The sequence below is a fragment of the Danio rerio genome, chromosome 5 (assembly GCF_052040795.2).
Source record: "Danio rerio strain M-AB ecotype USA chromosome 5, GRCz13ab, whole genome shotgun sequence".
Taxonomy (NCBI): Eukaryota; Metazoa; Chordata; class Actinopteri; order Cypriniformes; family Danionidae; genus Danio; species Danio rerio.
Window position 1 is genome coordinate 13147677 of NC_141025.1, and position 14725 is coordinate 13162401.

At 35.9% G+C, this 14725-nt stretch overlaps 1 protein-coding gene across 6 annotated transcripts in view; it reads right to left on the minus strand.

Moving 5' to 3' along the window:
- The window catches only part of ksr2 (kinase suppressor of ras 2), a 216164-nt gene that overhangs the window by 32077 nt on the left and 169362 nt on the right, over nucleotides 1-14725 (minus strand). For all 6 annotated transcript variants that reach the window (NM_001423542.2, XM_087252652.1, XM_087252650.1 and 3 more), the window contains 3 exons: nucleotides 13014-13062; nucleotides 10619-10986; nucleotides 2402-2498 (listed from right to left, as the gene is read on the minus strand). In NM_001423542.2, the coding sequence (NP_001410471.1) occupies nucleotides 2402-2498; nucleotides 10619-10986; nucleotides 13014-13062 (514 nt within the window). The remainder of the gene's footprint in view (nucleotides 1-2401; nucleotides 2499-10618; nucleotides 10987-13013; nucleotides 13063-14725) is intronic.

A 14725-nucleotide genomic window follows, 5' to 3' on the forward strand; every position in this document is an offset into this window, starting at 1 on the left:
CATAACCAAATCATAAATAAATAAAGATAAGTTACACACAAATTACCACCTGTCAATCACTTTTTCCGCAGGACTTTGGCATGAATAGGCAGAGAGATTTGTGTTGTTATAATCGCGTCGACAAACTTGGTTGGTAAAAAAAGGTGCACAACCAACAGGAACCAACCAACAGTATCTGAGGTTTTCACTAAAATTACTAAGTACAAGCGTGAAAGTGAAAGATTGAAGCAAGTATTGACGCTGTGACACGTTACCTGATAGATTCAAAAGACCGAAGAGTCATTAGATAGAGGCAAGATTAATTTAATATCACGTTTAACAACTATAGTGCGACGCCATCCAGTGGTGCATCCTTGAAAAACTGTCCAACGTGCACTGCTTTCTAGGGGTTTTGTGTGCAAAGCACCGGCTGCTGGAGCTCAGACGCATGCATTCGCTGCAGCGCATGACAGAGTGTGTGCGTGTGAGGTCACGTACGTAATGTGCGTTTTCAGCGGTATAGTGTGAAGGGAGGGCTTTTCAGAAATGCTAGATGAAACACCTAGGGCTGCGTTTCCCGATAACGATTGATCTTAGCACTTAAGAGCGTTTTCTACGAGTCATTTTGCGAACGTTCGTTATTGTTTCACGTGCGTTTCCCAAAAATGCACTTAACACAATTGCACGTAGCCCAGCTTTAAGTGCAACTTAGGAGTCGCTATCCGTTTGTTAAGTGCTGAAATGTCACGCTATAGAATGGCTCGTTATTGTTGCACATGTTATAGCAATCCATATAATTCTTCTTCTACTTGTGTGAATGTATATTCAACTCGAATAACATAAAAAAAAATATTTTTGAGCCAGTTTAAAAACATAAATTAACTGGAAATGTCGTACTGTAAAAACACTGTCTTGCTCCAATCTCGCATAAAACTAATTCTAACAGTCCTTGCCGGAAATGACATCAGCATCATTTTCGATATTTATATGAAACCTTAATTAAGTAGAATTATTTATCAATTTCTTTATCAAAAATTGCTTATCTCACATCAAAATAAATAAATAAGTAAATAAATAAATAAATAAATAAGCTCTTACATTTATTTTTGAAAAGTTTAGCCTAATTATTAATTATTATTATTTGTATATTGAATTGTGTAATGTGTAGAAAATATAAATGAATAGAGATATACGTACAAATAAAATGAATAATGACTTTGAAGAGAAGTAAATTGTAGGTGCAATTTGCCGGTTGTCCAGCAGGTGCCCTCATAACTCTGTCTCCTTACGATGCACTTAAGGCTTTACGATTACTCCAGAGCACTCGTAGATCCACGAAGATTTTCAAGTGCTACTTAAGTTACGATGCTTTTGGGAAACAGACCGTAATATTAAGATCAGTCGTACGATCATTTCTACGAACTTCTTAGGCTTACGATGCTTTTGGGAAACGCAGCCCAGATCGTTTTCATTCTAAAATGCCATTTTCAAACTAAGACGTATCAGTGTAAATGGGGCCGTGTTTACGGGGGCGTGGCGAAGAATTGCGATGCCAGCTCAGTATTGTCATGTCTATCGGCCCACCCCTAAGTGGGATTGAATTAAGAGAGGGAAATGTTGGCAATAAAAGTAATCTTAAGTGTTTACAGTGAATAGAAAGACTTGATAGAGTTTAATCTTTACTTTAGTTTGAAGATTTAGAAGATTTCCATGTAATGCTTTGAGTTTTGAGATAACCACCCTGCAGAAGCACACATGCTTTGGGTCTTGTCAGTTTAATTAGCAAAAATGCAGCCTGTTGCTTTGCTTAGTAAGCAACAACTGTCCTAAAATTAGTTCTGAGATCAGTCTTAATCAACTGTTTATGTAACTCATGAAATATGCCTAAAAATGGCTCTTAGTTCATTTAGGATAACTTCAAATAAGAGACTTTGAGACTTTGTAGGACACATACTATAATAGACACAAATGATATTATCAGACCTTTGAGTTTAAGTTCAATAAAAATACAAACGTGTTTCACTTTTATTTGATAAAATCATGTTAGACCAACTGTATTTAATTAAACTAGTTTTTTTGTTGTTGGTACTTAACAAGTTTATTAGATACAAATCTTGCCCTCAATTAAATTGAGTTCATCCATTGAGTTATTTTTTGAGTGTAAAAGTAATTTCTTGTTTGTGCCAGCGAGTATTAATTAATTAATAAGTGCTCAAAGCAATTTCACAACATTGAATGAATCTTTCGTAACTACATTTGAAGACACACTGTATTCGAAAAGGAACAATTCATGTACATGTAGCTGTAAAAAGCTTCTCGACACTGATATGTTTCCTAAAACGACTGTTTTAGACATGTGAACTAATCCTAGCTGACATTTAGCAAACAGTCTTCACACTGACTTCACATCAATTACTCTTACCTTCACCATCTCTTGTGCGATTTGTCTAGTCTTGTTCACGTCCAGAACGACTTTTGCATCTCGTACCACTGAGTAAAGGGTCCTGCCCTTACACAAACTGTAACACAAATAAAAATACATATCAGACAACAACAGTGAACATACCATTAAGCTTGTTTATTTCATGTAAGCCGAAAAGGGATTTGTGCAGACATCTGTGAAAAATATAATTACAGCGGCACTAAAGTGTAATGGATTTTCAAGTTAATTTAAGTTTACAGTGAGTAACTTTTTTTCTGGTTTACCAATAAAAATAGTTTAAAATCAAAGCTAGAGCAGAACATGTGTGTGTTTCAAAAAGCTAAAGCTGAAACTAACTTCATTACACCTGCTCACTTCATGCATTTTTTTTATTAGATAGCTATCTACGAATTCTGAATACTGATCCATTTACTGTGTTACAGATGCATCTCCTGACTCCGATCTTCAAATCCTGCACTATATGTACATACTACAACCCCAAATCAGAAAATGTTGTGATGGTATGGAAAAGTGCAAATAAAAAAAAGTGGTGATTTCCAAGCTTACTTTGACATGTAATACATTGCAGGCAATAGGAACACAAAATAGTTCATGTTTTGTCTGGTCAACTTCATTTCATTTGTAAATATACATCCTTTCCTGTCATTCAAACCTGCAACTCAGTCATACAAGTTGGGAGAGGAGCAATTTAGGGCTAGTGATCAGTAGGCCCACACGGAATCTGTGCTCACAGAATTCCGCAGAATTCCGCAGATTTCTGCAGATTTTTAGCCCATCATTAATTCTATTTATTTACTTGAGTAAATGTGCAAATCTGAATTTATTCAGTTTTTATTCAGTAATTTATTACTTTTTATTTCATATATTAAGGTTTTAGTTATGATACTCCGCTGGATACTCCCAAAATAATTCCGCAGAAATCCGCAGATTTTTACCAAAATTCTCAGCAGAAATAGCAAAAAACGTCCGCAGATTCCGTCTGGCCCTGGTCAGGTAAATTGGTTAAATAATGAATGAAACAGGTGATGTCAACAGATGATTCTAATTATGATTTGGTCGAAAAGCAGCATCCATGAAAGGTCTAGTCCTTTAGGAGCAAAAATGGATTGAGGATCGCCTGTTTGCCAACAAATACATGAAAAAATATTGAAGTGTTTAAAAACAATGTTCCTCAAAGAAAGATAAGAAGACATTAGTATATTTCACCTACAACAGTGAATAACGTCATTAAAAGTTTCAAGGAATCTGGAGGATTTTCAGTGCGTAAGGGACAAGAGTGTTAGCCTAAACTGATCAACCGTGATCTCCGTTCCCTCAGGCAGCACTACATGAAGATTCATCATTCATCTATAAGCAGTATAACCACATGGGCTCAGGACTACTTTGGCAAACCTTTGTCAAGTACCACAAGATGTAGTTACATCCACAAATGCCAGTTAAAACTTTACTGTGTCAAAAGAAAAAGCCCTATGTTAACAGTGTCCAGAATAGCTGTTGACCTCTCTGGGCTCAGAGGCATCTGGGATGAACCATCACACAATGGAAACATACACTGTGGTCAGATGAATCAACAGTTCGGGTATTTTTGGGAGAAATGGACGCTGTGTGCTTCGGACCAAGGAAAATTTTAGAGCACAATATGATGCCTTCTTTTCCAGGAACACCCATGGATATTTCAACAAGACAATTAAAACCACATTCTGCACACATTACAAAGTCCTGGCTGCGAATAAAGATGATGCAAGTACTTGACTGGTTTGCCTGCAGTGCCGACCTGTATTCAACAGAGAATGTGTGGTGCATTTTCAAGTGAAAAATGCAACAACGAAGACCTTGTACTGTTGCCCACTTTAAGACTTGTTTACAGTAAGAATGGGATAAAATGACACCTGAAACACTTCATAACTTGATGTCTTCAGTCCCTAAATGTCATGTAACTGTTGTAAAAAGTAACGGCAACAATACAAAGTGTCAAATGCTTTACTGTTCCAACTTTTTTTGAAAATCTTCTTTCTGTTAAACAGAAATTGGGGAAAATATACAGGGGGCTAACCATTTAGGTTATATATTCAGGTTCAATAATTTTGACTTCAACTGTATATCCGAATGATGCAGGTTTACACGTCAGCATGCTGTTCTGAATTGACATACAAGCAGACTGAGCAGTAACAACGCATGAACTTCACCTCAGCAGGAATGAGGAGAAAAACACGTCTCCAAATCCCTGACACTTCATCTCCTACTGCGCCACATGACGAAAACCTCTGCGTTTCTCCCCGGGCTGCCCTCTCCCTCCATCATCTACATATTCATAACACCATCAGACCCATTTTTAGCATCAATCTGGCCTTTTGGCCTTCCACAGTGAGGGACCCTTCAAATATGCAATGCACAAATGCAAATGCTGAGCTCTGCTATATATGATGTAAGTACAGAAACGTCTTGCACGCGTTGCATTTTAGCACTAATAATGTCAAGGCAGACTATTGCAGATAATGACAGGCTCTGACATTCTGCTGCAATTATGTTCAACACGCTGTATTTGTGAGCAAAAGGCAAACTTTTCATCCACACGGCAGGGGTGATACAAAAAACAATCAATGCGTAATTGCTCAACACAATAGCAAGATAAATAATCAATATTTATTTCAATATGAATTTATTTTTAAGACGGAGGACCATTTCTGGCAATTATATCGCAATTTTCTTGTCTGGGCCTGCTTTCCTATGATTAAGGACTGAGAATGTAAGCATTATAACTTTTGTCTCCATTGAGAGAAGCATAAAAATGTAGCGAGGATTAGACACTATTAATTGTCCACTGTTTTCAAAATGACAAGAATTTGAGGATGAGGACAAATGAGAAAAAAAAAGTTTACAGTAATTCACAAAATGTCCTTGTTATGCTATTTAGTAACTTGTTTAGATATTTTGAGGGGAATTAAATCCTCCAAAATATAGAAAATTTGGCTGTATTTACAGTATTTTTTTTCTTCAAAATATAAACTACTATTTAGAAGTTGTAATATCTTTACATCATATTATGTCATGTATAAAACAAAATTAAATATACAGTTAAAGTCAGAATTTTTAGGCTCCCTTTGAATTTTTCTTTCTTTTTTAAATATTTCCTAAATGATGTTTAACACAACAAGGAAATTTTCACAGTATATTTTCTTCTGGAGAAAGTATTATTTGTTTTATTTCGGCTAGAATAAAAGCAGTTTTTTTTTTTTTTTAAACAGCAGTTTTTTTTTTAAAAAAACATTGTAAGGTCAAAATTATTAGCCCCTTGTAGCTAGATATATTTTTTCGATAGTCTACAGAACAAATCATTGTTATACAATAACTTGCCTAATTACCCTAACCTGCCTAGTTAACCTAATTACGCTATTTAAGCCTTTAAATGTCACTTTAAGCTGTATAGAAGTGGCATAAAAATATGTAGTAGTATATTATTTACTGTCATCATAGCAAAGATAAAATAAATCAATTATTAGAAATGACTATTGTATTTAAACTATTATGTTTAGAAATGTGTTCAAAAAAATCTTCTCCCCGTTAAAACAGAAATTGGAAATTTTCGTTTGACTGGTGGAGGACCAAGAAATGGCTCAGCAGCAGTCTTTTTCACTCTTTTTCTGGGTGCCCAAATGTATTTGAGGAGTTTCAAGTTAAAAAGTGACGAGAAGCTATGCTAAGGTTAACTAGCCTATAGCATATATCTTGCTGTCTGCAAAAGACAGTAATTTAGACGTACCATATAACTCCCATAAGTGCATACTATTCGACACAACTGCAAAAGCATCGTTTTAACCTTTATAAACGAACGTTAACGTTACTCTGTCAACGGTCTATTGTCTAAAATACCGTGCTAACAGAGCTAACGTTGCGTAAACAGAGCACCCGATCAAACTCCGCTTCAACTCCGCTACAAGTTTATAAACTGCCTTTGGAACCCAATTAAGGTACAAAAATCTATTTAACAAAAATAGTGATGCAGTGAAGTATTTTTTTCGCTCAGCCGAGCCTTCTGTTTGTTGCTGTGGAGAAGCTTGTGCCTGACACCTTATACCCGCCCCGCGCTCCGACTACTGACCGTCTCTCTCTCTCTCTCTCTCTCTCTCTCTCTCTCTCTCTCTCTCTCTCTCACTCACTCACTCACTCACTCACTCACGCGGGCATGCACTGTGGTCTCATGAGGAAACGCTGCTTTTTGATATACTGTTTTTTCTTGCTCCCGAATACAAATAATTTTTCAAGTATTTGTTCGAATCAAGTATTCGTAAAAACACGCTATTCGTGCCTTTCCGAATACCGTATTCGGGTTCGGCTCCACCCTTAATATATATATATATATATATATATATATATATATATATATATATATATATATATATATATATATATATATATATATATATATATATATAAATTTTTTTATCATACTTTTTTAATGTTTTAAGATTTTATTATATGTATATGAATATATGATTTTCACAATTATTATGTTTATGTTATATGATATGTATTCTTCTTTCACCTCATTTATGACTGCATTACCTTGTTAAGCTACGTTTCCATCCACCTATTTCAATGTTTGTTTTGGATATGCGCATAAAAAAATAGTTGATGGAAACGGCAAAATGATCATGAATTTTAAAATTCCACATTAAAAAAACGTATACGCATAACTGCGTAGGATGATCTTTTTTGATTTTACGATGGAAACACTTTTACCAAACAAATTCCAGTATGCGCATTAAAAAAGTTCATGTGATTTTGTTGTAAGAGATCATGTGATGATAAAAATGTGTGTGAATGGAAAAACCAGCAGGCTGAGCACATAGTAAACCATCTGAAATGTTGTTTTAGTCATTCTAAAACGCCACAACCATTTCAGTATTAGTGTTATGTTAATAATTATTACCAGAATCAAAAGCGTCTGTGCTTCGCGTCTTATGCCTTGCGCGTCTCACCACCATGCGTTCACTGCCTTCTGAGGCACAAGTCATTTATAAAAACTCAATTTTTACTTTTCATATTTGGCACCAGATAATTGGGAAATGACGATTTTGTTCACTTTGACTTATTGGACAAAAAACCCTGCTTTATTTGCACATCTTTTATGCGATAATCCAGTTTTGCGCATCAAGTTGGAATCAACTAGCATTTTTGGATGGAAACATAGCTAATGATAACGAGTGCGCAGATGACCACTCCCCACACGACAACCTGATCCAGTCTGATCCATTTTCGCCAACAAATAATGCAATCCACCTTTTGCCCAGTTTTAGTCGGAAATTCATGAAGAAAATGTAAAGCACTGTAGCATTTCAGTTTTCGTAAACCTTTGATCAAACTCTTATCTTCGTTCGAAAACACCATTTTCATTTTCAAGCCTTACGCAGCTAAAAATAAATACATCAGCATTACATGATTGCCAAGGAAAGTAAATAAAAGGATAATTCTAATGCACAGACTGTGCTGTTACTCCTGTAGAGAATTTAGTGGCAGTCAAAATTATTATTTTTTTTCCTTTTTCAAATATTTCCCAAATGATATCTAACAGAGCAAGGAATATTTCACAGTAATTCCTACAATATTTTTTCCTCTGAAGAAACTTATTTATTTTATTTTTGGCTAAAATCAAAGCAGTTTTACATTTTTTTTAAAAAACATTTTAAAGTCAATATTATTAGCCCATTTAAGTTTCTTTTTTTGTGAGCTACAAAACAAAGCATATTTACAATGATTTGCCTAATTATCCTAACTTGCTTAGTTAACCCAATTAATCTAATTTAGCCTTTAAATTGCCCTTTTAGCTGAATACTAGTATCTTGACAAATATCTAGTAAACTGTAAGTAGTAAACTTCAGCTGTAAATATATAATGATTTTTTATAGTCAATCCAAGAAACCACTTTGATTACAGAAAAAGAAAATAAATGTTAACTCCTCCAATTAAATCTAACATTAGATGTAACCTTCAATCTATCATATATTTGCTTTAAAAAAAAAAACATGAAGTACCAATTTGCGTAGCAGAAGTAAGGAAAATAATATTGGCCATCTCCTGCTCAGACAGGATGCTAATGGACCACTTGTTTTTCACAACATCCTCGGTTCCTATGCTGACATGCCTTCTGAGGATTCTGAGAAGTGAAAAAAAAGTCAGCCACTTATGTTTACATTTGTCGTCAAAGACATGCCATCCTAAATTAGGCTGAAAGCGGCAGCTAACGCAAGCTATGAGGCCATGCTGATTAGAGAAGATCAGGAAAAGTGAGTCAACGTCCTACTAATATTTGGTCATAAAGCTGGAGCTGTTTGCACTCAGCAAACTCTGACGTGTTTGTAATGGTATTTACATATTAAGAAGGCATTAACATTGTGTTGTTCTTTTGTTGCTTTAAATAATTTCATTGTCCACATAGCCACTTTAAATAAAAGCATCCACCAAATGATTAAATGCCAACACAACACAAAAGACAAGAACTGCCAGAACCACAATAAACCATGAGCTCTTAAAGTGTTAGTTCACTCAAAAAGGAAATTGATGTTAATAATGGACTAATAATGAGTGCGTGCGAAGAAAAACTGTATAAGTCCTAAAAATATTATTATTAATAATAATAATAATAATAATAATAATAATAATAATAATAATAATAATAATAATAATAATAATAATAATAATAATAATAATAATAAGATAACCTTGTGACATTAATTGTATGTGTGAACTTTGTAAACAAAAACAGTTTGGAGATATTTTCGCATGACCAAGAGTCTGCATTTTAAACATTAAACAAAAAAGCGCCACTCGGAAAATGTTAATGTCCGCTAAAAAGAATAGAAATGCTGCTTGCTGTCATGTCCGCTTCGAACATTAAAAGACAAATCCTGGGCAAAAAAGGAGAGTTTACATGAACAAATAGAAGGACAGAGTAAGGAAGGCTTTGAGAGATGAGAGGTGGGAAGAACCATATCTTATGTGATCTCTCTCTGAACGCGCTGAGGAGTGCTAAACAGCACAAAAAACAGTTAACCTATCAGAATAAACCACATATCATTTATAATAAAGCTGTATCAATGCATATTTCCCGCTAGTCCTGTGTAAACTACAGCAAGCAGAGTTTATTTGTTTATATATTTATTTATATTGCGAGATGGCAGAGCGTAAGAACAGTTTGAAGTAGTATATACATAGGTGTGCTGCGTCAGCTTTTCTAAATAAATGACAATATTTTATTTATTTATTGTTTATTTTTAATAAATGATTGTTATTGCCTGTACTGTAAGAAAGTCTGTATTGTGCACTGTACTGAAATGGCCTCCACAGTCGCCAGGACTCAATCCAATAGAGCAGCTTTTGGATGTGGTGGAACGGGAGATTCGCATCATGGATGTGCAGCCGACAAATCTGCAGCAACCGTGTGATGCTATCATGTCAATATGGAGCAAAATCTCTGACAAATATTTCCAGTACCTTGTTTCATCTATGCCACAATTAAGGCAGTTTAAGGATTAAGGCAGTTCTGAAGGCAAAAGGGGGTCCAACGAGGTACTAATAAGGTGTACCTAATAAAGTGGCCGGTGAGTGTATATTACCTACTATATTAAAAAAGCAACACAATTCTATTTTCAAGCAGTTTCAAGCACTTCATCCAAAATCTAAGCACCTTCAAACCTTGAAAACACTAATTCAAGCATTTTCAGCACCCGTATGAACCCTGCTAAAAGCAACAAGTTGACTTTACTTAAAAAATGTGAATAAACCTGTTGTAACTTGGAACAGTTGGCTTAACTTATAATTATGCATATTGCTATTTTATCACTTCATTAATAAGACAGTGGGTTTACTCACTTTAAGCTTCAACTAATCAGTCAACTTAAAAGTCAACTAATCAGTTTTACAGTCTAGTTGATAATGGAGCACCATGAATTGCATTTCAATTGGTTACACTGGTCATACACATAGTTTGATGATGGCACATGGAACTGCACTGAATTGCATTTTGATTGGTTTCACTGGTCTTACATAGTTTCATGATGACAGATGAAATATTGTTATTTTTATGTTCACTAGATGGCGCTTAACTTTTAAACCAAACTACAGGTTGTACTAAGCTGCTAGTGCAAACAATCTATTTAGTCGTTTTTTAAATAAGGGTATTTGCTTTAAAAGGCTTACCTAGTGATGATGGCCAGATGAGGGGGTCTCATGCATGCACCCATGAAGAGGACCACGTTTTCATGTCGGGTGTTCCTGTATGCCATCACCTCTCTTTTAAAGGCTTTTAGTTGTTCTTCATTGTCTCTTTCGATGTCAATGAGGCGTATGGCCACTTCCCCATGCCAGCGTCCATGGTAGACCTGTCCAAACCGGCCTTTGCCAATCAGCTCTCCGATCTCTACCTGCTCCATAGGAATGTCCCACTCCTGCAGGAAGATGCTGGTCTGGCTGGCCTTGCGTGGGAAGTTTCGTGCGGACAGGAGAGAGAGATTCATCTCCTCAAACTCATCTGCTGAACCTTCGGCTTCATCGTTCCCTTCCTCGTTCTGATTAAAAAAGAATGATAATTAGAACAGAAAGCAAAAGAACAGATGATGGATGGATGGATGGATGGATGGATGGATGGATGGATGGATGAATGGATGGATGGATGGATGGAGGAATGGATGGATGGATGGATGGATGGATGGATGGAGGAATGGATGGATGGATGGATGGATGGATGGATGGATGGAGGGATAGATGGATGGATAGATGGATGGATTGATGGATAGACAGAATGATAGATGGATGTATGGGTGAACAGAACAAACACTGAATCAATGATAAACAGACAAACAGATAGACAAACTGAAAAAACAATAGATAGATAGAAAAACAGAAAGGTGCAATGAAAGGATGGACAGACAGACAGACAGACAGACAGACAGACAGACAGACAGACAGACAGACAGACAGACAGACAGACAGACAGACAGACAGACAGACAGATAGATAGATAGATAGATAGATAGATAGATAGATAGATAGATAGATAGATAGATAGATAGATAGATAGATAGATAGATAGATAGATAGATAGATAGATAGATAGATAGATTTATGCAACGGTGGATGGATGGAAGACTGATATGGAGCCAAAGAGAACAATCATTTGATGAATGAATGAATGAATGAATGAATGAATGAATGAATGAATATATTGATGGATAGATGGATGGATGGATGGATGGATGGATGAATGGATAGATAGACAGATAGAGAGCAAAAGAGAAAAACCAAGGATATATGGATAAATACTTAATAGGTACAATAGATTTAAGGATAGATTGATAAATCAACAGAACAATGGAAGGATTGCAAAAGGACACAGAAAAAGTCAGATAAAGTGAAAAGAAATGAATGGATGGATTTATACAGTATATGGATGGATAGATGGATGGATGGATGGATGGATGGATGGATGGATGGATGGAAGGATGAATAGATGGTGAATAGACATGGATTGAAGATGGACAGACAGAGCAATATATAGGGAGATAAAGAGAAAAGAAATGGATGGATGGATGGATGGATGGATGGATGGATGGATGGATGGATGGATGGATGGATGGATGGATGGATGAAAGAATTTATAGATAGACAGACATAAAAGAATTTCAGAATGACATGGAAAAATTAATGGAAGACTAAATGGATGGATGGATGGATGGATGGATGCATGGATTGATAGATGGTGAATAGATAAATGGATTGAAGATGGACAGACAACAACAGATAGGGAGATCAAGATTAATTAAATGGATTGATGGATGGATGGATGGATGGATGGATGGATGGATGGATGGATGGATGAAAGAATTTATGGACAGAATAAAAGAATGTCAGAATGACATGGATAGATGAATGGAGGAATAAATGGATGGATGATGGATGGTGAACAGACAGAATTACGGATAAACAGATGGATTGAAGATAACCAAACAGAACAATAGATAGGCTGATAAAGAGAAAAAAGGATGGATGGATGGATGGATGGATGGATGGATGGATGGATGGATGGATGGATGGATGGATGGATAGATAGACAGAATAAATGTCAGAATTATATGGATAGATTAATTTAGGAATAAATAGATGGTTGGATGGAAGGTTGGTGGAAGGTTGGATGGTGAACAGACAGAACAACAGATAGGCAGATAAAGAAAAAAGTGGATGGATGGATGGATGGATGTATGGATGGATGGTTGGATGGATGGATGGATGGATGGATTGTTTGAAGATGGACAGACAAAACAACAGAGAGGCGGATAAAGTGAAAAGAAATGGATGGATAGATGGATGGATGGAAATGATGGAAAACAGACTGAACAATAGATAAATGAACAAACAAATTGATGAATTGACAGACAGGATGAAAGAATGTCAGAATGACAAGCAGAACAATGGATGGATGACCAAATAAATAAATAGAACAAAAGTTTATTTGAAAGACAGACAGACAGACAGACATACAGACACAGACAGACAGACAGACAGACAGACAGACAGACAGACAGACAGAATGACTCACATCAGATGTTGGCTCAACTTCAATTTGCAGCAAGGGACTTCCTTTGGGTCTGTGTGAAGAGAAACACAGAAAATGTGTTTGCATAGGCAGGGTCATTTACCTGAGCAAGGGAAAACCATGTTTCATTTCCAAAGACCTATAATCTAATTAAATCCACTGTTTACTCTACGCCATCTAAGAGGATCACCAAAACCCCCCCACCACCCAAAAAAAAAAAATCATTCATCTCCATTTTTTTAGCTTGTTCATCCAAGCTCTCGTCTGCAAAGCTCAGCGAGCAGCTTTCAGTTATAATCCTAAAAATAACGCAATCTCACATATTGCCAAGTGATAATCACATAAACAACACAGAAAAATATTTTGGGCAAAACTGTCCTAATTAAATTATAAAGCATCTTAGAAAGAAGCACAGAATAATACTTCATGGCCTCAGTAGTAGAGTACAGTAATGACTGTGAAGCATGTAAACATCAAAAGATTCAGTGTTTAAAAATACATCAGTTTCAAGGCCTCATTCAACTTGGTTGACTTGCCTTCAGTGTTAAGCAATGCATTTGTTATTACGCTTTTGACCCTAGATTGAGTTGAAAAATATGGCAGGACAGTGCCCGAAGATCTGTCAGTCCATTTACGCATATATAAACAACAGCACTCTACCTCTGTGTCGTTACAGTGGCTTCATGATACCACATAATGCATAATAGACTGCTCTCAAAGATATACACTTTTGAGATTCAAGGTTTAAGACATCCATGGATACGGATGACATCATCAGTGTAGCGTAAACTCAAGCCCTGCTCTTTGTTGGGCTAAAGTGCGTGTGTATGTGTGACTTGTCTTCAGTCACATCAGCTTTTGCACCGCAAATATTTTTGCTCTAATAATTCTGTAATCTAAAATGCTCATGTCTGCCATAAATAGACACAAGCCGTGGCGAAACTGTCTGACATGTCTGTGGCCTTTCACTGGGCATCGCTCTAAATACGTACACAGACACACACACAGACACACACACACACACACAGTACAGGACTGAACATGACATTTCAGACACTTTTGTGTATTAATAAACAATGCTAAATGGTCTTGGCATGTCTTTATAAGTGGCACAAATAGATTGTACAAGGTTTGACCTCTTTCCAAAAAAGGCACGAAAGCATCATAACAGTACATCATTTGCATATTACGCGACTGGTATTTTTTATTTTTTGCAATGAATAGAAGCTGATAAACCTTTAGAGCCCTCTATAGAACTTAAATATAACCAGAAGTATTTTTTTTACAAAATTGTAGTTTTAAATTTTAAATCTATTGTTAATTAATTTATTTTATTACGAAGAATGCATGCATGGGCAAAATTTTTACATAATTTATTATATTTTTTTATAAGATTAATACTTGTATAATAGATCCCAACGCTGAAATGTAAAAGGCATCTACACTGTAAAAAATGCTGGGTTCCATGCATGTTGTCAACACAAATCCATTAAGTTAATTCAAAGTAACAAATTGTAAATAAAACCACATGTGTGCTAAAGTCAGACATTAATTGAACAGAAATGCTTGCATACCCTTGGGGTGGAGTTAGCTATGCAACCATTAGCTACGCTGTCTGACAAACTCTTGCTGTAACTCGGCGGGATCGCTCACATATTGGGCTCTATTTTAACAATCTAGGCGCAAAGTTTAAAGCACATGGTGCAACAGCATTA